Source organism: Takifugu flavidus, chromosome 18, assembly GCF_003711565.1.
Source record: "Takifugu flavidus isolate HTHZ2018 chromosome 18, ASM371156v2, whole genome shotgun sequence".
NCBI lineage: Eukaryota > Metazoa > Chordata > Actinopteri > Tetraodontiformes > Tetraodontidae > Takifugu > Takifugu flavidus.
Genome location: NC_079537.1, coordinates 7362381 through 7387566, shown reverse-complemented (window position 1 = coordinate 7387566; position 25186 = coordinate 7362381). Strand labels below are relative to the sequence as shown.

The 25186-nt window shown below is 46.1% G+C and overlaps 2 protein-coding genes across 5 annotated transcripts; both read right to left on the bottom strand.

The window, feature by feature from the left end:
- Window positions 1-1167: 1167 nt before the first annotated feature.
- On the bottom strand, window positions 1168-6203 carry slc5a11 (solute carrier family 5 member 11). 4 transcript variants are annotated; one of them, XM_057014779.1, is made up of 17 exons: window positions 6000-6177; window positions 5399-5490; window positions 4955-5102; window positions 4797-4868; window positions 4609-4713; window positions 4474-4533; window positions 4279-4383; window positions 4098-4203; window positions 3937-4017; window positions 3661-3866; window positions 3018-3153; window positions 2739-2846; window positions 2501-2651; window positions 2263-2431; window positions 1887-2102; window positions 1560-1683; window positions 1168-1486 (listed from the first exon to the last, which is right to left on the bottom strand). In XM_057014779.1, the coding sequence occupies exons 3-17, from the start codon at window positions 5084-5086 to the stop codon at window positions 1272-1274; spliced, it is 1986 nt and encodes a 661-aa protein (XP_056870759.1). In that variant the 5' UTR covers window positions 5087-5102; window positions 5399-5490; window positions 6000-6177; the 3' UTR covers window positions 1168-1271. The 4 variants fall into 4 exon arrangements, with proteins under 4 accessions (XP_056870759.1, XP_056870756.1, XP_056870758.1 ...); XM_057014776.1 differs by having other exon boundaries at window positions 4474-4713; window positions 6000-6180; XM_057014778.1 differs by having other exon boundaries at window positions 4474-4713; window positions 5425-5490; window positions 6000-6180.
- On the bottom strand, window positions 6198-24667 carry grid2ipa (glutamate receptor, ionotropic, delta 2 (Grid2) interacting protein, a). Its single transcript, XM_057014725.1, is given in 24 exon segments — window positions 6198-7691; window positions 8252-8382; window positions 8385-8415; window positions 8486-8604; window positions 8715-8844; window positions 8911-8997; window positions 9077-9232; window positions 9318-9514; window positions 9649-9738; window positions 9885-9972; window positions 10048-12498; window positions 12687-13015; window positions 13564-13711; window positions 13797-13903; window positions 14563-14724; window positions 14885-15036; window positions 15348-15644; window positions 15876-15945; window positions 16068-16153; window positions 16455-16730; window positions 22563-22717; window positions 22796-23128; window positions 23203-23456; window positions 24265-24667. Coding segments are annotated over 24 exon segments (6012 nt in total). The 5' UTR covers window positions 24347-24667; the 3' UTR covers window positions 6198-7610.
- Between the last annotated feature and the right edge of the window lie 519 nt (window positions 24668-25186).

Here is a 25186-nt window from a genome sequence, read left to right as displayed (position 1 = left end):
ACGGGACCTTTTTACTGCTGGCTGGCACATAACCAGAGTCTGGTGGCTGGACTCAACTAGTCACCAGTTTCCTCTTAAAAAAAACTATTTTTATGGAAACTAAAGGTAGAGTCATACGAATCTTTCAAGAAATTCTATAAATATGGATTCAAGTTCAAGCTTAGTTCTCCCACACACACACACACACACATATATATAAATATGCAAATGGGTTGAGCAGCTGCTGATAATCTGTAGACCATCAAACCCACTCTGGTGTTTTTTAGTCAAACTTTTTAACGTTCAGCACACAAAGAACCAGCAGGTGTCACATTTGTGCAACGGACCAAAGAACTGAACAAAACAGCCCAAATCTTTACTCATTTGCTATAATGACCAAATATTGTGGAAAGCGTGCAATATAAAGTGCAGCCGTGTCCTCCCTGCAGCAGAATGCTGTGGTGTTTATGTTTTTTTTGCGATTTCAGAGTTAATCCAAGGGTGTTCTTTTAATCCGTGGGTAGACTTTTCTTGGTTTGATTTCCACTTCAGGGCTGATTCTGCTGTTTGGAGTTTATCATCGGTCATTAAAGAGGTTTTTCTCTTGTAATTCAGAATTGACTCATCATGGACAGTTCACCGAGGGCTGGGGGAGGGGAGTGTGCCTTCCAGAGGTAAACCTGGAACCAAATCTGGTTGAAAAGTGCAACTGTAACAGAAATATGTAGATTTGGTGTTTGTTTGAAATGGAATTTTTTAAAAATGTGTTCAAAAGCCTTCTGAGGGACGTCAGTGTCCACCCTACCGACACCGTAGTGAGCAGAAAATGAGTGCCTGTCCATCTTTTTGTAACATTCCAAAGCAGATCGTGATGACTGTGAGCGACTGTCAGGCTCAAATATTTAAAAGCATCTTTGTGTCAAGGTTTTATTGCTGCCTACAAACTTCTCTTTGTCCCAACTTTTTTAAAAAGAAGAAAAAAAAGCTTTTTCAGCTTTCTTGCACAGGATGCCTCATCATAATTAAAGATTGTTCAACATTTCCAGTGTCATCACTATCAGAATTAACAGATACAGGGATGGAACAAATCTGTATCCATCCCCCCTTTTTATCATCAAATCACCTTATTGCTAATAGATAGAGAAATATTCCATTGCAGGAGAAATTATTAGAATGAAATTGAAAAACTGCAGCATGATCATATTTATTTAAACTCACTGTATTTAACTTAAAAATAACATTGAAAACATCCTCCCAACTCCACTTGTCCATTCAGGGTTGCCACCGACCTGTCAGGCCCAGTAGCCAACGATAAAGGCGGCTACAGACAGGCAAATGATGAGGTTGATGTTGACGACGTGCCTTAGGTGGGGCTTCTCCTCCAGAGAATGCTCGTTCTCTTCAGGCGGCACGGGACCCTCGTCTCCATCCTTTCTCCTCTCCATCCCGCACAGCCAGTAGAGGGCAGACTTCCACCGGGGCTGAGCTTGGACTGACGATGAGGAGTCTGGAAGAGGAAGCGCAAGCTCAGCAACATCTATTGCAGTGAGACATCAAACTGAATGCAGGGGGAAGGCTACCTTTTCTGCGGTGCTCCTTGTTCTCACCGCTCACCTCTGAGGTCCCAAAACTGGATTGTACCGAGAAGATCGGCTGTTTGGGCACCACTGGGTCGAGCCTGGTGTACCAGGTGAGACGACTAATCTGTCAAGAGAAAGAATTCTGCTGTAAACTATCAGATTACATGTTTAGCTGAAGAGGAAAACTTGTAAACTGCAGACAAAGTCATGATGCCTTCATGGTCCTGTGTGAAAGATGCAGCATCCCCTAGTGGTGAAATTGCAGATTGCGTCCAACGATTTCATTTTTAATCACTACATCACAATAAAAGTAAACAGTTGCTTCACCTGCTCAGGTTTGGGTTTTTCTGTAGCCAGACTGATTACGATCACGATGAGCAGCGTGATGACGGACAGGATAAGCGAAAAGTACAAGTAGTGGACGTATTTCAGCACCGCCGGCCGGTCGTCCTCCTCATAGCAAAGGGGTGCAGGGTAAATAAAGTCCAACAACATGCGGACGCAGCCCACCACCAGGCCGATGACAAGGCCCCAGAAAGCTCCCTGGTGGAGGGAACAGACACAACACTCGTTCATCAGCAGCTCCACAGAAAATAAATGTCAAAACTGTGAGTTTTCCCTAATGACGCATACTTTCTGTGTCTAAACTAGGATTAATAATTAACATGTGCGTTCTTATGAATAATTCAGTCTGGCATCACACCTGCTCATTAGTCCTCTTCCAAAAGCAGCCCATGAGGAAGATGACAGAGACGGGGGGCTGCAGGTAGGTGCTGATGGACTGGATGTAGATGAAAAGCTGGCCACCTTGACTGGCCTGAACAACAGGGATCCACAGCACCGAGGCCACCACCAGCACCAGCACAAACACCCTGAAGACGAATCAAACGATACGGCATTTACATCGACGTCGTGAGCAAATGACTCGCCTGCTGACTCACCTCCCCACCACCATGAGCTCCCACTCGGTTGCACGAGTTCGGAAAGTCTTCCACACGTCCATGGTGAAAATGGTGCTGGCGCTGTTGAAGATGGAGGTCAGGGAGGACATGAGGGCTGCTATCATCACCGCCATCATCAAACCCCGTAGCCCTGGGAGTCGGGGGAAGGGGGAATGTCCTTCAATGTTTGGAATTAACGGCGTGTGGCAGGTATGGGCGGGCCGGGGGAGGGTCTCACCTATTGGCAGCAGCTCCATGACCATCTTAGCGTAGGCTATGTCTGTGCAGCCAACTGGGTTTCCACAGATCTGTTCGCACAATTCAGGGGTTGCACACGCCACCTCATCTGAAAATCATTATGGGTAAAATACCCATGATGCATTGCAGAAAATGCAACAACTCTGGGATTGTGTTGTCCGTATGAAGAACTGTTTTTTTTTCAAGGCGCTAATCCAGGATTTTAAATGACAAGGGAGCGACGCGCTCTCTGCCGAGCATCACCAGATCATAAAAGTACCTGTGTAAAGGATCCTGCTGATCATACCAGGCAGCATGATGACAAAGAAAGGCAGAACCTTCAGGTACGCAGTCAGCAGGGAGCCGCCTTTAGCATGCGTCAGGGTCTTAGCAGCCAAAGATCGCTGCACAATCACCTGCAGAATCACGGTTATCCAGGTTATCGCTCAGTCACGGTGGGTTAATGAGTGTCAAGCGTGAAGGTTGCCTGCTCAGGACATAAACAAGGGCTGACAGGAGACGCTCATTAAAAGCACTCATCTGTTGTTTTCGCTGGCTGCTTAATCACCTCTCAGCCTGTAACAGATGATTTAAAATTCTTCTGAAGAGCAAAACATGCCAAAATCTCAAACTGGGGAATTAATGAGGAAGAGTTACAGGCTGATATTCACAGGAATTTGTTAGAAAATCATTAACTAGATGTAAATGAACCACATTTCACTTTTTATAGACGAACACACTTATAAACAAATAAAATAACAGCATCTAAAAATGTTGTAATCGTGTCAGCACTTTGGTTGCTACGTGATCACAACTTCCCCTTTGTGAGACAACCGACTTCCTTCCAAAGCTGTAGCTTGAATTCCCACATTGAGATGGTTTGATTTAAGAACAATAACATGCCCTTTTTCCCAGGAGAGTACCTGGTCAGAGCACCAGTACCACAAGGAAGGGATGGACATGCCGAAGATGACGCCGGGCCAGGGCAGGTCAGAGGTCACCGGGTGTCTGAACAAGTGGAAAGCGTCATCGCGGGGGATGCCGCAGGTGGTGTTCGGCACGCGGATCGATGGTATCGCTTTGCTGTATCCCTCCATCAAAGCCTCCCAGCCTCCGACTTCGGCAAAGCCTTAAATGGACGTCATGGTTAGACAAGGTGGCGGTGATGTGAGGGCATGTGAGAGTGGCAGCTGACTCACTGAAGCCCATGAGGATGAGGGATCCCACCAGCATGATGGCAGTTTGAGCAGCGTCTGTGTAGATGACGGCCGCCAGCCCACCTGGGACACAAGAGCGCGGAGAGAACAAGCGCTGCTGAGTCTGATCTGGCAAAATCTGTGAAGATGGTGGAATAAATCACCTGCTACAGTGTAGAGAGCAGTGATGGACAGCAGCAGCACCACTGCGAGGTAGATGTTCCACTGCAGCGCCAGCTGGATGAAGAGCGCACCGGCGTACATGTCCACCTGTGACAGAAAAGCGTCCTTACAGAATCTTTACCGCTGCGAAGGAGCTTAAACGTCAACTCTGGGATGTTTTACCGATATCTTTGTGAAAATGTAAATAAAGAGTGACAGGATGGTTATAAATAGCTGCGTTCTTCTCCCACCAAAGCGCCTCTGTAAGTACTCTGGCATGGTCTTCACCTGCAGGAGGAAGTGTTGGAAGTTGACTCAGTGGCATAAAAAAAAAGATTTTCCTTTGCATTTGGTTGACTTTGTGTGTGGATGTTTCACCCCAGAGGCGATGTAAATGGGCAGGAATAGCCATCCCAGCAGCAGCACCATCAGCATCCCCTGCTCATTGAAACACAGCGAGATTAAGGACAAGTCCACTGTAAAAGCAGCAACTTTCGACCCCTTTTGACTCACATTCCACTCATAAGCAATAGCCGCTATTCCCGCAGCGGCTCCTGACCCCGCCAGGCCGATGAAATGGCCGCTGCCGATGTTACTGGCGAACAGCGAGGCGCCCACCTTGGCACCGAGAGAGTCAAAATTAGGGAAAACTCATGGTTGCACTTTCGATGCCTCCACAGGAGAACTGTCATTTGACTCACGGGCCACCAGGTCATGTTCCTCCCTGCCAGGAAGTATCCGTCCACCGTGCTGCGCTTGGTTCTCCACATGGACTGAAAGAAGACGGAAAATATTGTCAAGATAAATCACACATGTATTTTAATTGCAGCAGCAGCAACCGTTCACATTCTGTACTTACCCAGATTCCTACAGCCAGTATCAGCAAAAAATAGACCACCAGCACCACAATATCCACAGCAGCCAATGTAGCTGTGACAGCAGGGGGTACGGAGGACGTGGGGGGCATGCTGGTCATTTGGTGGACTTCCATTTTGTTCAGTCAGCAACTAATAGTGAGGAAAGCACCATCATGAGGTTTGTCTTTCTCCCTACTTGTAATTTAAAGCTCTTTTCTCAGACTTTCAGGACACAAGAAAAGCACATCAGAGCACATTGGGAAAAAGTGCATCTTTTCCTTCTTTAAAAGTCTAATTCAACAGTGTAAAAATAGTGTAAGCAAGTCAGGGTCCTGCACAAACAACTGAGGCCCTGGCAGCCGAATCAACCAGAAGGAACCAGAGTGAAAAGTGTTGGTTCAGCAGAGAAAATCCCTCCGCATGAGCATTACTGGGAGAGAGATTACCTGCTGGCTGTTCAAGATTAGCGCACCTCTCTGATGAGATCATTCTCTACACAGAGGCACCTCAAGGTTGTGTCTAACACCACTGCTCTTCTCTAATGAGGCAAAAAAGAAAAAAAACCCAAGTGGGTCTTTAGTAGGAATGATAATGATAAACAGAGCAACCAACCGGGCATCCCAGCTGGATTTATAAGAAATAAGATCAAAAAGATAAGAAAAAGTCCATGAAAATAAGCAGACTCACACCTGCAGATATCAAACAGTTGCAGTTGTTTTATGTATTTGGGTATTATAATAATAGACTAGAGACAAATTTAAATGGAAAATACAGTTTTAAATTCTAATGTAGTAATTAAACCACTTGTGTTTCGTATGGAGGACTTTATTTTTTTTAGCAGCCCATCAAAAGTGGTCAGTTAAAAGTTAAATATTAGTGGAATAACAAGAACAATGGAAGCACATGTGGACCTGTAGTGAGATTCCAATTTAATGATTACTTCCCCTTTAACTCTGTTTTGCTCACATGCAAAGGTTTTATCAAAAAATCCCAACCAACTTTTAATATGGTTACTCAGTTCAGCTATAATGTGGTAAATAGACTCACCCTTCTGAAGGCTTTCGCTCGGTATCTGATTCCACTCGTCAACAACACAAATTATGAAGATGACATGTGTTCAGTCTGGAAATGTCCTCCACTTACTCCAAAAGATCAAACTCCACTCTCGGCAGAAGTGCAGCGAGTTTAGCTTACGTGGAAGGAATTTACAACTCTTGAATGAGGCAAATTTTCAAAGACACAAAAGAGAGGATTGCTGGATGGTTTATTATATATATACACACACCTTAATGGGGGTGTGTTGTTGCATGGTTGAAAGCAAAATAAAATAAATGATTAGCAAACCTTGGAAAAGAGAGAAAATCCGCAGCAGAGTGTAAGCAGCAGTTAAATATTTAAGGGTTTATTGTGATTCTCTTTTCATTCTGAGCAGATAACAAAAGGACAGTCACATAACTCATATCACTCTTTATAGCCGTCCACATCATTAGGCCATGATAGAAAAAAACAGACTGTTTACAGGCACAACGCTATACGAGTTTACAATCTGGATTTTTATTGTCACTGCAAACAAAAAAAACAAAAACCTGTACTTATGCACATATTTGCATTGATAATCTACCTTAATAATTAAAACATCACTTCAAGATTTAGCCTGGAGCGTCAAAGAACAGCACTATTAATTCAAAACGACAGACAACTCTGCATGAATATTTAGCCAGTACGTGAGAGCGTTGCACATGCTTGTTTCGTTCAGCCTCACAGCCTTTAAACACCACAGTGATGCTTAAAGAGTGCAGGAGGACGCTAAGAGTTAAAGAAGCTAAACATTCACACGCTTCAAGTCGCTAATTGGTCTGCCTTCTGCTTCCTTTAGGACAATAGGTTAGGCGGGTTAAAAATTGTCCTACACTGGATTTCAAAAGTCCATGTTTAAAAACGTGTGGGCTGCGTCGACTCCAAAACGTAACATATGCCGCCAACATACAAAAACATTTCCAAGTGGGAAAATTAAACACAAAAATGGTGTTGGGGACAGTCAGGCAGCATAGAATGCAGATTTCAAAGATTTAAACAATTACTGTACACACAGTAGTATATAGTAGTAGTAGTAGTAGTAGTAGTAGTAGTAGTAGTAGTAGAGTACATATACATTCACTGTGGTGGGCAGCTTCCAAATATACAGAACACTTAAACTAACACAAAAACTGTTTTTTCCAAACTACAAAATCAACATATTGTAATTTAATATTTATCTCTGTATATCTCTGTAATAATCTTTATCTATAATACATAATAAACAACTCTGCAAGAACTCAACTGCACAGTTACAGTGGCGCGCTACACTTTGACGTAGACCAAGAAACCTTAAAAGTCTTTAAAACAGCGAGCACATATTGATAGCAAACAGGTGGTTTTAACGGCCCTAATTATATCATTTCTACCCTTCCAGAAAATCTCTGGATTTAAAGTATTCTACAACAGCGATGCGAAGTCAAATGGTCCAGTTTTGTTCAAAGTGTTTCTCCTTTCGTACACAAAGATTTCTTTGCTCACCTTGTGCATTGCTGCCTGTGGATGCTTTCAGAGTCATACAGAATATTCATGGATACGTCTGTGCACACATGTGCATACATGTTGCGCAATCGACTATATGTGTTACCAGGCCAGCGGGGAGGCCATTCGTGGACTTCTGGGACTCTTTGGGTTTTCTGCAGACTGCCACTCACTTAGAGCTCGCTGTAAAAAAAATACAAGCTTTTTGAACCAGCATGAACATTGTATTGGCGTAACCCTTTGGTGCAGATTTAATTTACATCATCTTAAATTACAATGACAGTTGCTGCTTTTCTAAATTTCAGTGGAGCCAAAGAATAGACGGTCAACAATAGGGTCAGCAACCTTTGGTTCCCGTGACACAAGTGGTACAGTGCAGAATAATCCCTGGCCTGCTGACCACAGGCAGTAATCTCTTAGCAGTATGCTGCGAATAATAGTGAAGCAAGCCTCCATGAGGATGAATGAAAAATCTGAAATGTAATAAAATTCCTGTTGCTGTTTAAGCGACTGCTAAATTGTGACACACCCAATAACAATAAAACTTGAACTGACCTTCGTTCCTAATGAATGCTGTTGTTCTAGTAGTTTATTATTAAATCTCTGGCTTAAAAAAATCCTGAAACTTGGAGATTTCCATTATTAAGTGCTCTTTGTGCTGGATCTAATACAATATTATCAAACTTTGGGTTACTATTTAAGTAGGGCTTGAAAGAAGGTGAAACAAAATCTTACTTACGCACCTCGAACTTGCTCATGAACTCATAAAAAATCCCAAAGAAGGCCTCTGTGTTGGTGGCTTTGCCATCTTCTCCAAAGTAGGAGGCAGTTTTGCTGAACTCTTCCATGGCTCTCTGTTGGAGAGACTCCAGGACTGAAGTCCAGGGTGAGTGTTTTCCAGGAAGTTCTGCACACGCTAAAGTTAAGGGACACAAGTATCTGTCAGCAGCTCAAGCCTATTGATTTGGAAAGGATACGCTCATGACAGCAGCAAAGCGGTCCTCGGCAGCGGGTGGCATCTTCTGACAAGCTGAGCGAATGTCCTGAATGGTTGCTTGAAGGTCATTCAAATCTGATGTGACAGTCCTCTGGTTAACTGTAGACAGAAAAAAGTGAAAGAAAGTACCTTTTTTTAAAAAAAATCAGCGTGCTAACACAAAACCAGACAATTATGTCAAACAACATGAGAAGCTACAAAGGATCTACCTTTGGCTGCCAGAGGGACCATAGTTAAGTCTTTGGAGAAATCCAACACATCTGGAAAGTGCTGACATAAAGACTTGACCAGAATGTGTAGAAACGTTGACTTCCCGTCAACCGTTTTAGTTGTGCTCAACTGCGGAGGACATAAATGTGAATACTCGTTCAAATTTGGAGTATTTACTGAGTAAAATGGGTGTACCTCTGTGAGGAAGTTGATTTTGAAGCCTGTAGTTTTGTTTGTTTTAGGCTGGCTGTTGTTCAAGTAGTTCCCCATGGCTAACACAAACTAAGCAAAAATGGTCAGCTATTTTCTTTTTGTAAAACCTTAGAAAGGACATTATCTCCATAATTCAATGGTAGATTACCTCCAGTATCTTTGCCAGTTTCTTGCTTGTCTTCAACTCCAGTGAAGCCTTGTAGAGGCAGTCGTACGCTCCCCTCAACTCCTCCATTTTCTCCTGCAGAGAACACTTGAAAAGGAGGCTCTCCAGGCGAGTCTTATACTCTGGAACTGATAACATCTGATGTGGAGAACCCAACCAATAAATCCTTGATCAAAGAAGCAGACAAACAGTGAACTTGTTTAAACCTGCAAACCAACTGTACCTGCAACATAAACTGGTCCGGCTCACTCAGTTTGCTCTGGTCTTCTTTATAGTCCTCATACTTCTTGACCTCCTCTGCGTCAGGTGCGTAGAGTAAAAGCTGCTTGATGTGGGCTGGCTCCAGCCTGTCAGTGGCCATGGTCATTAGCACCTGACGTAGCTCTCCAGGAGACAGCTTAAGGTGTGCTATCAGGATGGCTAAATGACAAAAAGGCATTTTAGATTCCTAATTAAAACCCTGCCGTAAAAATTATGAAATCACAAATTGAGTTTACTAAATGACCTAAGATATTTAAGAAAGTTTGATGGATGGATGTTACAGTTACACTTACAAGCATTATATGCCTTCTTATGTGACAGAATTTCAATTACATCTTTCTTCTTGAAGGTCTCTGTCTGAATGGTGGGCTCTGGAGCAGGAACTAAAAACAGAAATGGTGTCTCTGAAGTGCATACAGTCCAGGATAAATCAAGGAACCCACATACTGAATGCAGAATTGTACACATATCAGTCTTTTTTGTGCAAAGGCTATAGCTACAGCCGGTGTATATGGCCATATGTACTCACTGGAGCTCTTCTGTGTACCAAAGTGCAGCTCCAGATCCAAATACTTCACCATGTCATGCAGTTTGTCATAGTCAGAATTTTCCCCCAACTGTCAAGAACATGGGAAACAGCATGTAAATTATAAAATTTTCGAAAATTTGAAATCTTGCCTGAATTGTGTCACCTGCCCCCAGATAGTTCCCTCTGAGTTTTCCACCTGCTCCCAGCGCAACCTCTTTACGCTCATGTGGTTGGACTCCATTCTGGACAACTTAGGCCTGGGCAAGGGCGGAGGAGAGCAAGGTGGAGGTAGGGGTGGGGGTGGGGGTGGCTCCAGATGCTCTGTGGGGTCAGAGAGGGAGTGGGGGAGGGAGAGGGGCTGACCATGGGATTGTTTGTGATGGGACTGAGTTTGAGTCTGGGACAACTGCAGGAGGTGATGGGAAGGCTGAGACTGTGGTCGGGTGGAGAACTGGGCTTGTTTCTGGGGTTGGGGTTGTTGGGAGAGAGGCTGGAAAGTGGAGTGGGGAGGTTGGGGGGGCTGGAGTGGCTGGAAAGTGGATAGAAGGGGCTGCGGCCTGTGAGGTTGATGAGGAGGGTGTATGACATGAATCTGGTGTTGGAGGTCCTGCGGGGGTGGCTGTGGAATCATGTGGTGAATGTGATGGATTTGAGGTGTGCTAGAGTGATGGTGGGTCTGTTGGATAGAGTGAGGTCTTTGGGGAGAGGGTTTGGTGGGCTGAGGGTGATGGGTATGGTGGGTCTGCTGCTCCTGTTGTCTGACTTGTGTTGGCCCTTTGCTTTGATGACTACCCTTAAGACTCCTTCGGCTCTGGTGCGATTGGGTCTCGCGGTTTAATTGAACTGGTAGGGAGGCAGGCTCTTGCTGGGCCTGATGTAAAAGTTCTGTGGAAGAGTGATGGGGCTTTGGATGTTGCATATGGTGAGCTTGGTTGAGTAGCTCTGTAGAGGAGTGGTGGGCCTGGGATTTATGCATTTCATGGAGAAGCTCTGTTGAAGAATGGTGCGCTTGTCTCCGGTGCATCTGGTGAGCTTGATTTAAAAATTCATTTGAGGAATGGTGGGGCTGCATTGATTGCATCTGTTGAGCAAGAACTTCTGTTGATGCATGATGAGCCTTTGGTTTGTGTACTTGGTGTAGTATATCTGATGATGCATAATGGGTATGGGTCTGTTGCATTTGCTGGAGCATCTCTGCGGATGAATGATGGGACTGGGCTTGTTGCAGTTGCTGCAGCATCTCTGTGGATGAGCAGAAGGACTGGGCTTGCTGCATTTGATGGAGCATCTCTGCAGTTGAGTGATGGGCTTGTTGCACCTGATGGAGCATTTCTGTGGAGGAGTGATGAACTGGAGCTTGGTGCATCTGGTGAAGCATCTCTACAGAAGAATAATGTGGTTGGTGTCTTATGGCCTGATGACTTTGATAAATGCCCTCCGAAAATTGACCTTGTTGGCTGGGGTGAACTGTTGGCTGTGGCGACGGCTGGTGTGGTGATGGAGCTGAACGTGATTGACGTCGGTGGTGATGACTATGAGCCTGTTGTGCCTGACTCATCATAAAAAGAGGGTGGCTAGCATGGTGGTAGGAAGGGTCTTGAGAGGGGACCGGGGGTAATGACTGGTGGATTTGTTGGAGAGAAAATGGTGAGTGGACTTTCTGCTGTGTTGGCTCATTTGGCATTGAGTGGTGGCTCTGGTAGATCTGTTGTATCTGTTGCTCCTCGTATGCTTGACGTTCCTCATAGGCTTTACGCTCTTCGTAAGCTTTTTGATCCTGGTAGACTTGAAGCTCCTCTAATGCCTTTTTTCCTTTGTAGCTTTGACGTTTTTCATATCTTTTTTGCTCTTCGTAGGCTTGGGATTGTTCAAATGCTTTTCTGTCTTGGTAGGGCTGATGCTCCTGATACAGTTGTTGCTCTTCGATTGCTTTCTGCTCCTCATATGCCTTTTGCTCCTCATACGCCTGTCGCTCTTTCAATAGTTTCTCCTGGTAGGCTTGTTGTTCTTGGAAAGCCTGCTGCTCTTGGAACAGTTGTTCTTCATAGGCCTTCTGCTCCTCAAATGCCTGCCTTTCTTTATATGCTTGTTGCTCCTCGTATGCTTGCCTCTCTTGGAAGGCCTGTTGCTCTTGGTATGCTTTTAACTCTTGTAAGGTAGCCTGAATCTGCATTTCCTCTCTTGTGGGCAGTACTTTATGTAAGGAGTGACGTTTAGGTGGTGGATTACTGCGTGGTGGAGGCGGAGGAGGGGGACCAGACTTTCGCCGGATTGGCACGTATCCTCTTGGAGAATGTTCAGGGGTTAAGCTAAGCTGTTGCTGCTGTTGCTGTTTTTGCTGCTGCTGCTGTTGGGACTGGGTCTGTGTGGGTGCTGGAGAAGGTGGTGGAGGGTCATTGAACTGAACAGGGGGTGGTGGTGGTGAGGTCATTGGGGGTGGAGGGATATGGTCAGAGGAGGAAGAGTAGGTGAGGGAGGAGGCATTCTCCTCACCACTACTGCTCTGAACATCACTAGGACTGCTTAGTTCTGGGGCCACAAATCCTCCATTTTCATCTTCATCAACCCCCAACTCCTCTTCGTTATCCTCATCCTCCTCATCTGGATAGGTCATCTGCACAATATCCTGGCATTAAAACCAGTTACATTTTATAAAGTGATGTACAGTTTATATAGTTTTGCAATCATTTTTGTTTTTCTACCTGAGTAAAAGATACAAATTAAAGAGATATAATAATTTAAAAAACATTTTTATACAGATGACTAAATAATGATATCACAATAAGATCTCCATTCACCCACCTCTTCATAGTCTTTCTCAGGGGTCAAAAAGTCATCACCAATGGACACTGCCTGTCCCAACTGCTCAGTGAGCGCATCCAGGAATCGATCAGTGTCTTCCGAGAGTGGAGGTTTGGAGAAGGTATAGCGCCGTTTGCTGCTACGGTGCGTGGGGGGGCTGGATGGATAGTCATTGGGTTCTAGAGGTGATAAAGGGGGACTGTCCAGACTGATGTAGGGATTGGATTCACCACTAGTCTGACTTGTCAGGCCTGGAGTATAAAACTGAGCTGAAGGGGGGCTGGGAAGGGGCTCGGGCCAGGAAGATGGAAGGGGGCCTTTTCGGCTACCTGATAAAAGAAACATATACTGGTAGTACAATTAGAGTGCAAGAGCAGTTAGTTTTTGCAGGTTTAAAGTGAAAATTTGTAATTTTAACATTGATTATTAAATTGTCAACTGCGTTTTCTTGTTCCACTTCCATCACCACCACAAAGAACTTAACTCTATAATAAGGTATTTAGAATTTCTCTATGGACAAGTCAAGGGGTCAGTGACCAAAAAAGTAGAACTAATCAGAAGGGCCATGATTAAACAGATGATAAGAGTGTGGGTTGTTTTCAGACACTGCGCAGCATGACTGTACAGCACAAAAGCACTAAAATTGTGTCAGTGAAAGATTCAAGGATATTCACTTGAAACAGAAATGGGTTGCATACCATGGGATTTAGAATTTCTGCACTGCAGTACCTTTTAAACATTTCATCCTCCTTTGCATCTGTGTGCCCACACATGTTTGCGCATACAGAGGTTAAACTTTACACAACCTATCAGTCAAATATTAAAGTAGTTAAATCTTCAATCTCTCAGTTTATTGTAAATGTATACTTTCAGCTACCTGCATTAGCAAGCATCGTAGGGGAGTCTGCACACGAGGGAGGGTCCAGATCCAACAAACTTTCAGGGGCAGGAGGAGGACGGGTCTTCAGGGATTTGGATCTCTTGGCTGAATACATGTTCTCCAATTCAGCGTACACAGCTGACAGCTTGTAATGTAGAAAAGAAACCAAAGTAAGACCTCTTGTAAAACTAATATTTACTGCCCCTGTGAGGGTGTTCCATGGTACATACATTTGTGAGGTTGTTGGGAGTCTCGGGTAGGGAGGTACCATCTCCTGACTGTCTTTCTCCTGGAGTCAACCTCATCCCTGTCTCCAGCATTGGCTCTGTTCGGAGGCCTATGAGAATACACCCATTAGTATGAGAATGGCTTAGCTGAGTGTTGCTGAGCACATTCAGTTGTGTTCAGCTATCAAACTATTGATTTGGTTTACACAAGATGTCCTCCATGAGTTGCACCGCACAAGCCGTTTGTTCCAACCTTTAAAAACAACTTAATACGGTGGAGTTTGCGACACCAAAGCCCTGGACGGAACCACATTGCTGGTGTAACCCAACTTCCAATGCCATGCTTTGACGAACGTAAAATTTCTGTTGTATAAAGTTTAGTATGACAACTACTACATTTCTGATGCAAATAAGCTCGCAACCATTACAAGCCTCGTGTACACAACCACCAGATTACGCTTCATTTTAAACCGCTACTGTAGCGTAGACCGTAGTAAGCTGCTTGTACAAACGACTTAAGGGCCTATTTAGGCAGGAGGACAGTCTCATTTTATAGGGTATAGACTCTGAATAATCTGGTGACCTTTGGGCTAGTCATGAAGAAACTAAATGAGAATGTGTATATATTATTCAGGATGGAAGCACAAGTGAATAGAGTTGCAAACACAGCAAATCCAAAGAGTTTCTTGATGATAACAATGAGGAGAATGTGATGGCGGTGAATTTGTTGCATTACTTATGATGGAAGTGATTTGGAATTTTTCTGTACCCATGCCCAAGTGTGTGCCAATAACCAGGTCATCAGAGCTACGTCCCCTCACACTGCGCCTGTATGTGTTCCCTGTCACTCTCATGGAGCTGCTACGCCGATGCGGCTCGGGGGCAACCTCGGGTTCTGGAGGAGGGGGAGGTGGTGGTGGTGGAGGTGGAACTGGAACATACACAGATATCGGCAGTTCAAGAGGCAAAGGGTGCGGCGTCTGAGTTGATCAGCTCTGAAGAATTTGTTCCTCGATGGCTCCGTCTTACAGACGAGTGCATTTGTCATCATAGACACAAAGCCCACCAAAGACACACCCACACAAACACACCTGGCGCTTTGAGCCCCAGGAAGCGCGAGATCTTGCTCTGACATTGTTCCTGCTCCTCGTACGTCAGCAGCTGGTAAACGAACTGCCAGATCACCTGTTTGGCTGGAGTATCGAGCACCGGGAACATATCCACGATCAAAGTGTCAACAATCCTGTTGAAAAAGAAACAAAGTGCAAGGTCAAAGGTCATCGGGCTGTTGTGACAGGTCACTTCAGGGCCCAATGATAGTCTACCATCACTTTTTCACTGGAAGCCATCAGTGTATAATACATCTAAAATGTTCCTCCACAAAGACACGCAGAACATAAATTGTTCAGTTTCACTGTGGCATTAATCAAATACGCATAACATCCCAGAAGTGTGAAAAATACACACGCTCAGTCATTCCTCTCAATAATTCATCTGCTCTGTTTTCCATGTCAGCTCAGCTCTTTCCCTCTGTCTCCTCCATTTCTGGCTCACCTGTGCTGGAAGAAGTTCTCCAGGGCCTTGCAGATGGTGTACCTCTCCTGGATGGTCAGCAGATGTTCCAGCTGCTGCCCAAAGGTGCGGCCATGCACGCGGATACTGGGGGGCAGAATATCTGTGATCCACTGAAGGGAGCTGAGGGCAGGCGAACGGGCACGTTCTGGGGGAATGCCACCCCCTACCAGGTCCTGGTCTCCCAGATTAAGCGCAGGGGGACCTTCCTCCACTACCAGCGTGGGCATGGCACCACTGCCCTGGAGCATGGATACCACCTTCTCATGGGAGGAGGTCCTGGAAACAAATGTAAATAAATGCAAATACTAATAACTATGCAAAATTTGTCTTCAATTTTACAATTAAACATGCTTGATGCAATTATTTTGGGTAGAATTATTTCTCCAACTATTTTTCTATAAACATCTTGAATTTAGTTTAGACTCCAACAAATATGTGACCTCTGCCAAATTCAGAGAAGATTTGAACTCATATTTTCTGTGAATTCATAGAGGTTCAGAGTTTAACCTCATGTCCAGTCCGTTGAGAAAGAGGATGCGGTCTCCTGGTTTTAGACCTGCCTTGTCAGCTGGACTTCCTGCAGAGGACAAATAGATCAGAAATCATTTCACGGTGATAGCTTGGATAATCAAGTATTGGATCAATCTGGAACTAACTTTAATTACTTGTAATATTATCTAACTCATCTCTTTATCTCACCAGGGATGACAGAGTCGATCCACACTGGAGCGTGGCCTCTAAGAGTGAAGCCAAAACTCATGTTGCCTTTACACACTCTGACTGTCCTGAACATGGTCATTTGAAGAAAATTAGAGGGACAGAGGATGTGAAAAAAGGAAAATATCAAAACAACAAAGCAACTAACGCACGATTAAGATGATCTTAATCCAACATAATACAGAGATTTTTAAGGACTCTTCCCGAACTGAGCAAAAAGTTAGACTAAGTAAGACCCTCCCCATTAATCTGACTGTATTATGGACAGTAAGTCCCAAAGGACAAAAATTATATTATGTAACGATTGGAACTAAACATACAAAAGACAGTTTGAGCATCCGCACTAGCTTCATACATCCAACAGCAGACCTGCAGTTGCTGGCAGTCCCACTGGAGTGGCCGGCAATCATGGAGGTAGTCTTCCTCATGTTGCGGGATGGAGGGGCCACGCCCTCCTCTGCGTGGGTGCGGGGCACTGAGCTGGCACGGGTGGAGACCAGGAGGCGCTCGGGGTGGTCCTCGCTACGGCTGCGGCGGAGGTGGCTGCGGCTGGGGTCGCTGAAGCTCCGCCCTTTGATTCGGCTCATCAGGCTCTGGGAGACGACCTCGTCGAAACGCTCCCGATGCTTCTTGGGAATAAAGATCCTGGCAAACATTGTGGGATCAGATATTGACCCTTAAATATGAAAAAAAAAATACTTTATGTCCACTTCAAGAGAACTATCACAGCATGTAATGAGAATAACTGCACCGAAGCCTCAATCCATCCCTTGTCCAAATGATGCTGCACCCGATGATTACATATTGTTCCGACTGCAGGATTCACTTATTTGGTTGAAAAATAGTGCAGTCCAACTCGTGTCCAGTGAGGGTCGAGGCAGGTAGGAGGGACTGGCCTTACTGTATGTGCGTGCGTGTGCATGTGAGAATGAGAGAGATGAGCTTGCATGCTGCCGTCACACCAGCAGCTGCAGCTGCGAGTGCTGAGCATCAGTGAAAGGAGCTCATATGCGAACAATTAGGAGGATGCTGGGAGCCAGAACCACCTCTGGGAGAGAGAGCTTCACTCCTCCTGCTTGTGTTATTTATCCCTCCCCTCACCGAGTCCCACTCGCCACTTTCCTTCTAAAATAAAAACGCTACTCTCAGACACGTTTGAGACATCCGTGTGGCTTTGGTACACGCGGCGAACTTTCCTTTATGTTTTTAATGCTGCTGACAGGTTCGTTCTGTGTGTGCGTGTGTGTGATCGTTCTGGTAGTTGTAAAGAAAGACGCTCCTTCATTGTCTCCTCTTGAGTAAACCTGACATTAACCATTGATGTTTTAGCCTGCTGGAGACATCTACTCTCATTATATCCTCGTGTAGTGTTGATGTCTGCTGCATATATTCTGTGTTTGGCCAGTTTACTGCAAAAATGAGGACCTATAAACAACAATACAACAGAGACGGCCTAGATATGGAAGAATTATAGCTGTTACCTTGGATTTAAGGTGCTTTTCTGCTTAAATACAAAATGTTTTATTGCTTTGTCTGCACGCGCGCACACATACACACATACACACACACACACACACACACACACACAGACTGTCTCTTTCCTCTTTTCAATGTCTTTTTTTCCTCTTTTCCAAGTCTCTATCACTGTCATCAAAATAAATCCCCCGAGTGCTTCCGCTGTGCGCATACACAAAAAAGATTTTCAGAACAAATCACAACCAAATGTGAAGCTCGGTGTGAAGGAAGGATGCTGAGGAAGGATTCTGCAGCGAGCTTTCGCCTTCAAAGCTGCCACGGATCCGTTGATGGTGCGCAGGAACATTGTTAGCATGCAAATATGGCAGACTCCAGTTTTGGGTAGAACCTCTGAAATCATTCTGAACCTGTCGATGACAGACTGATGATTAAATATTGGACAGAGATGACTTTGCCCTTAACCAGTCTTTTGAAGTTGCAAGGACCAGCCAAAATGTCCTTACTTTGCTAGTAGAATGCAAGCAAATGAAAGGAGACAAACACACATATGCCTTTATATTTTTAGCTTTGTGGGGACTTTCATAGAGCCAATGATGGCTGGCTGCCCCTCTATTAGGTGCTTCATTTCTTTGTACTTGTACAACAAAATAATACATTCTAGATTAAACACATGGCCCAGGTTCCTACCCAAGAATCCCAACTAATCAACACCCTAACCTAAACTCAGTTCTAACCTCAACCTTAAAATCACCTATAAATCCTCTAAGAGTTCTTTGAAGCTTTCAGGACCTGCCAAATGTCCTCACTTTGCCAGTAAAACGTGTGTGTTTTGTCCTCATAATTCAGCATGTGCAACATACACACACACACACACACACACACACACACGATAGGAAATGCATTATGATTATAATTATGATTATAAAGATGCAGAGACAGGGTAGGTGACATTTGCTGGGAGAAACTTGACCTTCTAAAAGTAAGACAGGCCTTAAATGGTGCCACAGCCTTACGATTTAGTTAGAACATCGATGGAAAAATGTTCACATCCGAGCACGTGTTCTTATTATCATTCTTCAATTTGAAATAGTCAAATACCAGAAACTAGTTGGAGGCGATGTGGCATGATGTGGCACTGTCACTGTCATCTGTGAAGGCGTCTGTGTGGAGAGCGACGTTCATACACTAGAATTTTCCAAGGCAGTGACATCGGCGGATTAAGTTATGCGGAATTTGCAGTCAGTAAACTTTCTAGGTGACTTCCTTTGACTCTGTCAGAAGGAAGGAATGAATAATTACGTAATGACACAGGTGGAGAGAAATATAACAGCGGCAAAGAAAAGAAAAGAACTAGTTAAAGGAAAACTGGAGCTCTTTCTAGGCCAGGGCCGTTTAACTGCTGGAAGTGAAGCAGGTTAGTCCACACTCAAAGGCTATGTAGGCCACAGAACTTTCCCGGCAACATGCACATGTACATACATTCAGAGGATCAGTGGACGGGGGAACGGGGACATTTACGGCCTAATCATGCCAGTCACATCCAGTCTGTTCTATCACCTACTGATTCTCGTCGCCTCCACACGTGTTTTCAACAGAACCAGAATTTTACAGCTTCCATCCACAGAGGTTCACTGTAGGCTCTGGGATGTCCTCAATTAGAAGGAGGGCGAGAGGATAATTAGGTCTGAAGGAGGGGTGGATCCAGGACGCAGCTCACAGAGGAATGAATGAATGACAATTGGACTCAGCTGAGAAACTCGGTTCAGGAATCAGTACGATCAGATGTGATTCGCCATGACGACAGCGATGGGTTGCAAAACAAACTCTGAGACTCTTTCAAACCTGGAATTTACCCTCAAATTGCAACATAAAACCGAGTGAGCCATTGACCTGGCTAACACCTGAGATCAATGGCTTCACACCCCCTCTTATACTATCAGATACCCCTCATCTCTCAACCCAACTGGTCAGCTGGAGTGGGGGGGTCACCTTAGGGATTTCTGCCATCTATACACAGTTTTTCCTCACTGCTTCTTTTGTCTCTGCCAATTAGAATTAAGACAAAAATTTGCTCTGAACCTGCTCCGCAAGTGCCGCGTGATGACTTCTGCTGTCTAGCGGGGCCAAACTGTATCAATAAGTGACTCGGGGCCGACATTGTGAGCCGGTGTTAGCGGGAACACTTCATCAAGCTGTGTGGAGATGTTGAGGTGAAACACCAAGCGCTAACACATTAATAGCTCATTAGCATCCGTCAAAGTCAGCAGAAACATCAGAGGGTGCATTAAACACAGCTGAAAGCGAAAGGAAAAGCACCATACCGAAAGTGTCTGGAAAGGCTCCTGTCCCTTTCCATGGCCCTGCTGAAGGCTCAGAGAAGTGACGGGTGAAGAAAACGAGATAAGGAGGGAGAATGAGAGAGGACACTGTAAGAGCAGACGCAGTTCACCTCCGTCCAAACCTCAAAAGTGTCCCTGGGCAGCTCCATTAGGTAGCCTCCAACAGCAGGCCGGAATTCTTCCTTCATTCCCATCTCTGGTCTCCCAAAAAGCCAGAGTGGAGGGTCACCTCTGGCTAGTCTTAGTTAAACAGTAGCACTCCTCACTGAGTCATCCATCACACCGCAGTAAGAGGTAAGTGAGTAGCGTCTCCTCTCCTCCTTCAGAGGAGGAAGGAGTAAGTGTGGTGCGAGAAATGAGGAGAGCCCCGATGGAATTACACAGGCAGGTCACCACGCCGACTGTGTGAGCGTGCGAGAGCGAAAAATGATCGCAATGACACCCATCCTCACTTGCAGCATCATAACTCTGGTTCAGAGGTTCAGTATTTTAACTTCCAGCTGAAAACAACCACATATAAAAGCACTTTTCCCCTCAGTGAGAACGCATTGGCCTCATTAATTCACCCCCCTGAAGTCTGTGTACAGACAAAATACAACAGTTCGCTCTAATTACATTTAATTGGCAGAATGTTACACAAGTGCACAAACAAAAGAGCGGAAAAGGCGTCACGGCGGTGCTTCTAATGAATGACAGCATAGCGTTGCACCTTTGGAGCCTGGGACTGGGAGCCATTTGAGAAACAGCAGCGAAGAATGTGTCAGAAACCAAAGAGACGGTTTATTAAAAGAAATAGGCGGTCTAAAAATAGAGCGCATCCTGTGGGAGGGTGAGGCTCATCAGAGGAGGGGACGCAGGCAAACCGAGCGTGGCCCACTTGGTCAAGTTTATCGGGGGGTGCAAAAGAAAGAGCGGAGACCTCCGACAGCAGCCTCCATCAGCAACTTTCCATAACAGCCTGGTCTGTTTCCTTGACCTGACTGCAGAAGATAAAGGACCACTTTTGTTCCCCAGCCAGCAAGCAGAGCCACATCTAAACTCATCTATTGTCCCTGGAAAAAATCAATTGCAGGTTTTCTCCAGACCGCGGCGACGTCTCATTTAACACAACGGCAGCGCCGACACCGGCGTGAAAGATGGTTCGAGGAGAAAGACGAGCACCGGGGAGTGTTCCTAGCATCAGGAACTCTTCCTTTAACCACCTACGATATTAAACACGCTGCAAGTGCAGCTAAACCAGCAAAAGTAAAGTGCAGCAGCATATCAGATGGTGAGATGTCAGCATGAATAAAAACAATAAATCAAAGGCAGGACAGGCGGAGAAGTAATGGGCCCAAGGGGAAACACCACAGCTTCAGGTCACAGTACACCTGAACTCAACACAACAGGATGGAATTATGGGTAACTCCAGCTATATAAAGTTGTTTTAAGAGCAATTGGGTTGCTTACTGGGAAATTTCCTGTATTATCTTACAGCCTGAAGGTGAGCACAACAGTTCTTCGTCCCCTGTGGATCCAGCTAATGCATAATTGATGGAACTCTGGGCAAAGACAAACATTACAAAGCATTTTACAGGCACTTTTCCCCAGGAAGGAAGTGTGCTCTCGAGGAAGGAGACAGCAGTGTCAGAGGAAAAACAAGATTGACTCCATTTTTCTCCAGGAAGGTGAACTGGCCGCCCACCTGGAGCACCGGCGGTTTGAACCCCGGCAACCACTTCAGCGCTATGTCAGGGCAGGTGTTACTCACCTGAGGCAGCAGGTCATCATTCCCTGGAACGCAGAGCTTCAGAAGGAATGGATGTGAGCACCAGAGGCTGTGGCGAGCGCGCGAGAGCACGAGCGTTGGCGCGTTGGCTCTGTGTTTTTGTCCCGCTTGTGTGTGTTTCTCCGGCAGCGTGCAGCCAAGTGGCTGCAGCGACAGCTAAGAGCCGTTCACAGAGGAGGGATGTAAAAAAAAACAAAACATCCAGTGAAATTTGGTGCTTGTGCATGGAAGCAGACAAAGGAGGAGAGAAAATCAAAGTGAGAAAAGATGGATAAAGGGGGCGGCGGAGGGTGGATGGTAGACAAAACACATCACAATGTGAGAAGAAGTATTGTGTTTGGGGGGGGGGGGGGGTTGTCAATAAGTGATGAGGAGGACGAAATAGAATACTTGGTGTAAACTGTGTCACCTTTTCTGCAAAAAGCCGACAAAGTCACTTGTAGACTCTAGCCGGGGCATAATATTCCGATTTTATCCGATAGAAGAGAATCAAATATGGAGGGATGAGAACTGGCCATTCTGACTTTCCTGGGGGGGATGGGAGGCTATTTTTCCCCACAAATTAGCATAACCTATTTAACAAAGTACAGAGAAATCTGATCCGGAGTTCCGACCATCTTGTTTAGGATTGTAACTCATAAAAGGGCTAAAATGCCGCTGACAGGCACATACTGTACCCCCTTTGAGAATTATGGATAAACCGCCTCGGCCGCTGCAACATTAATGAAGTGGCCTCGTTGCATCACTGGCAGTGACAGATGCCGCCACCAGATGTAGAGAAGCGGTTTTAGGAATTCCCTCATATGAAACAAAGCTTCTCTAACCAGAACAAGACCTCAGTGGCGCCGGCGTGTCCTGACATGACTGTGTGAATCTGAGCCGCTGTTTGGGTACCTGACGCTGTCGATCAGCTGTTGATGCTCCTCGGTGATCAGGATGTCGGGCAGGGCCTCAGCCAGAGCCTCCACGTCCCTCTCTGCGGCGTATTGCTTGAGCACTTCGAACAGCTGCTCCTTCACATCCGGCTCCTCGCCGAGCACTTCCTCCACCTGACGGGTGAGTGAAACAGGAGAGACCGTGAGTAATCCAGCGTGGATCGGGGTACAACGTGTCTGTTCCGCGCGCACCTTCTTGTTGAACTCCATGGCCTTGTGAGCGCGGCTGTCCCTGATGCTGTCCCCGGTCTGTGACAGCACCCTCATGCTGCTGCTCAGCCGCTTGGGCCGCCGCGCCATGCTGAGCACACCCAGGCGTAGGGGTCGACCCTGAGCCGCTTTGATCATGGCCGCGGCCGCTTCGTGGTGCTTCACCGGGATCCCGTTGACTTCCATTACATAGTCCCCGACCTTGAGGCCCCCGTTGCCAGCCGGAGCGTTAGGAACGCAGTTCTCCACCATCAGAGGGCTGTCACCGATGATGGTGAAGCCGAAGCGTCCGTCCGGGCCGGGGTTTATGTCAATCTGAGAAAGAGCAAAGCAGGTTTGACTTGGCTTTCAGGCCTCTTCCATCTCAGAAGGTCAGTCATGAGCCTCGCCTGTTTTAGCCGCGACACCACCCCGATGCTCGGCGGCACCGTCTTGAGGGTCTGAGCGAGAGCGATCAATGCTGGTGTGCTGAGGTTGGTCACGTCCTGGCCCTCGATGTCCACCACTTGATCGCCGGGCTGCAGACCGGCAAGGTAGGCGCTGCTGCCCTCCACCACAGACAGGATGTAGCTGGGCCCGGTGCCCCCTAGTCTAAAGCCAAACGCCTCTGGCCAGTTCTGATTGGTGGCTGGGAGGCCGAGGTCTGGGGTGGTCAGAAGACAGAACCAGGCCAGTTACATATCTGTGTCCTGGTAGCATCACAGCTTGTTGCTAATGTAGAAGTGAAGCATGAAGTGGCTGGCTGTTAAATAGGGCACCAAAGATAATATCAGGCTTTCATTCAAAGTCTTTTTTAAGGGATATTCTTGAAAGAGGAACAGAAGCATAAAAAAAGTAGAAAGAATATCTGACTTTTGATATCTAGTTCACCCAGGACTTCCCCTGGTCACTGGCCTCATTTTAATGGGTCCCAGCAGGCCCGCTGAGCTTCCTTCCCTGTCATCTGCAGCCATCAGGACATGTCAAAAATATAACAAGGACAAGTTGCTCAACTCCAACTGTGAGGAAAATGTTGGAGGCTGTTTCGCTCTTCCATTAAACCAGATGATCAGGAAGAAAAGTAGAAACTGATTAATGCTTTGAACCATGAGATGAAATATTATCAAGGTGCAAATTCAAAATAGAGCCCAGAGCCCAGAAAGGACTTATATCACATCAACACTGGCTGCTCTATTTGTCAGAGGTCCATGGCAATAAAAACTACCCAAAACTTAGAAAAATGCAGAAAGACTAAAGTAGAAATGCAAAAAAAACAACCCAGTATATCTGTGACGAGCTGAAGGTGAACTCAAGCCCCCAGAAACACCAAACCCAAGTGGAACATTGAGCTACAACAGGATGGAAACTCATAGTTGCGACCTCAGATCTCCACCCAGACGCTGCGCCCCAGCCTCAGCACCTTACCTCTTCATCCCACGGAAGAAACATCAGAACCAGAAGAGTAGACTCACAGAAATCTTTGGCGGTACTCCGGGGTCCGGACTTGCTCTGGCGCAGGGAGAAGCGGCCCTTTCTGCTCAGGAAGCGCCTCATCCTTGCCCGGCTTGCGGCGGGGCACGTTCCAGCCAGCCTCCCGTCACCTCCTGCCTGGAGGCAGGCGCAGCAGCAGAGCGTCCGTAGACACCCCTGTGCCGCTCCTCACCTGGACTCGACTCCCTCCCTCCCTCCCCCTCCCGGCCGAGCAAAGCAATCCCAACTTCCCAAATGGTCACATCTGGGCCGAACCCTCTCCACAATCCTTGTCAGATGACCAGAGGAACCAAGCCACCAGGAGAGGATAGCCAGAGGAGTGGGTGTCCATCCTGTGCGAGAGGGTTCAGCCTCAGCCTCACACCCAAGTCGCGACTGAGCGACGACCAGGAAACTGGGACACGCTCACTTGGTCCTGGAACGGTTCTTTGCGAGAAAAGGTACCACGGAGCCCCATTTTTCTATAAATACCCTTCCCTCCCTCCCTCTGTCTTCATTGGTTGATCATGCAGATAGTTTCCCCTCAGAGGGCCGAGGACTGACCCAGAAAAACTGAAGTGTACCAGCCAGGGACACGTCTGATGAGAACGGCTGTGTTAACATCAGTACCGGAGCCGCCGCAGAGCTGCCGCGTTCAAGGTCAAACCCAAAACTCACTTAGTCGTCAGGGTCACAAACGAGCTCCAATTAAGCCGACGCGAACGCAGAACCTGGCAGAAAGGTCCAAATAAAACCTGCATCACGTCCTTCGGATCCTGGTCCGCCCGGTTAATATTTAATATCTCAAATCAATGCTCAACACTGAACATTTGAGTGACAAAATCCTCAGGAAAACCGGCCGGGACGCGTTCAGTAAACCTCAAATACGTTAGAATAAAAGACAAATTACTAAAAGAGACGATA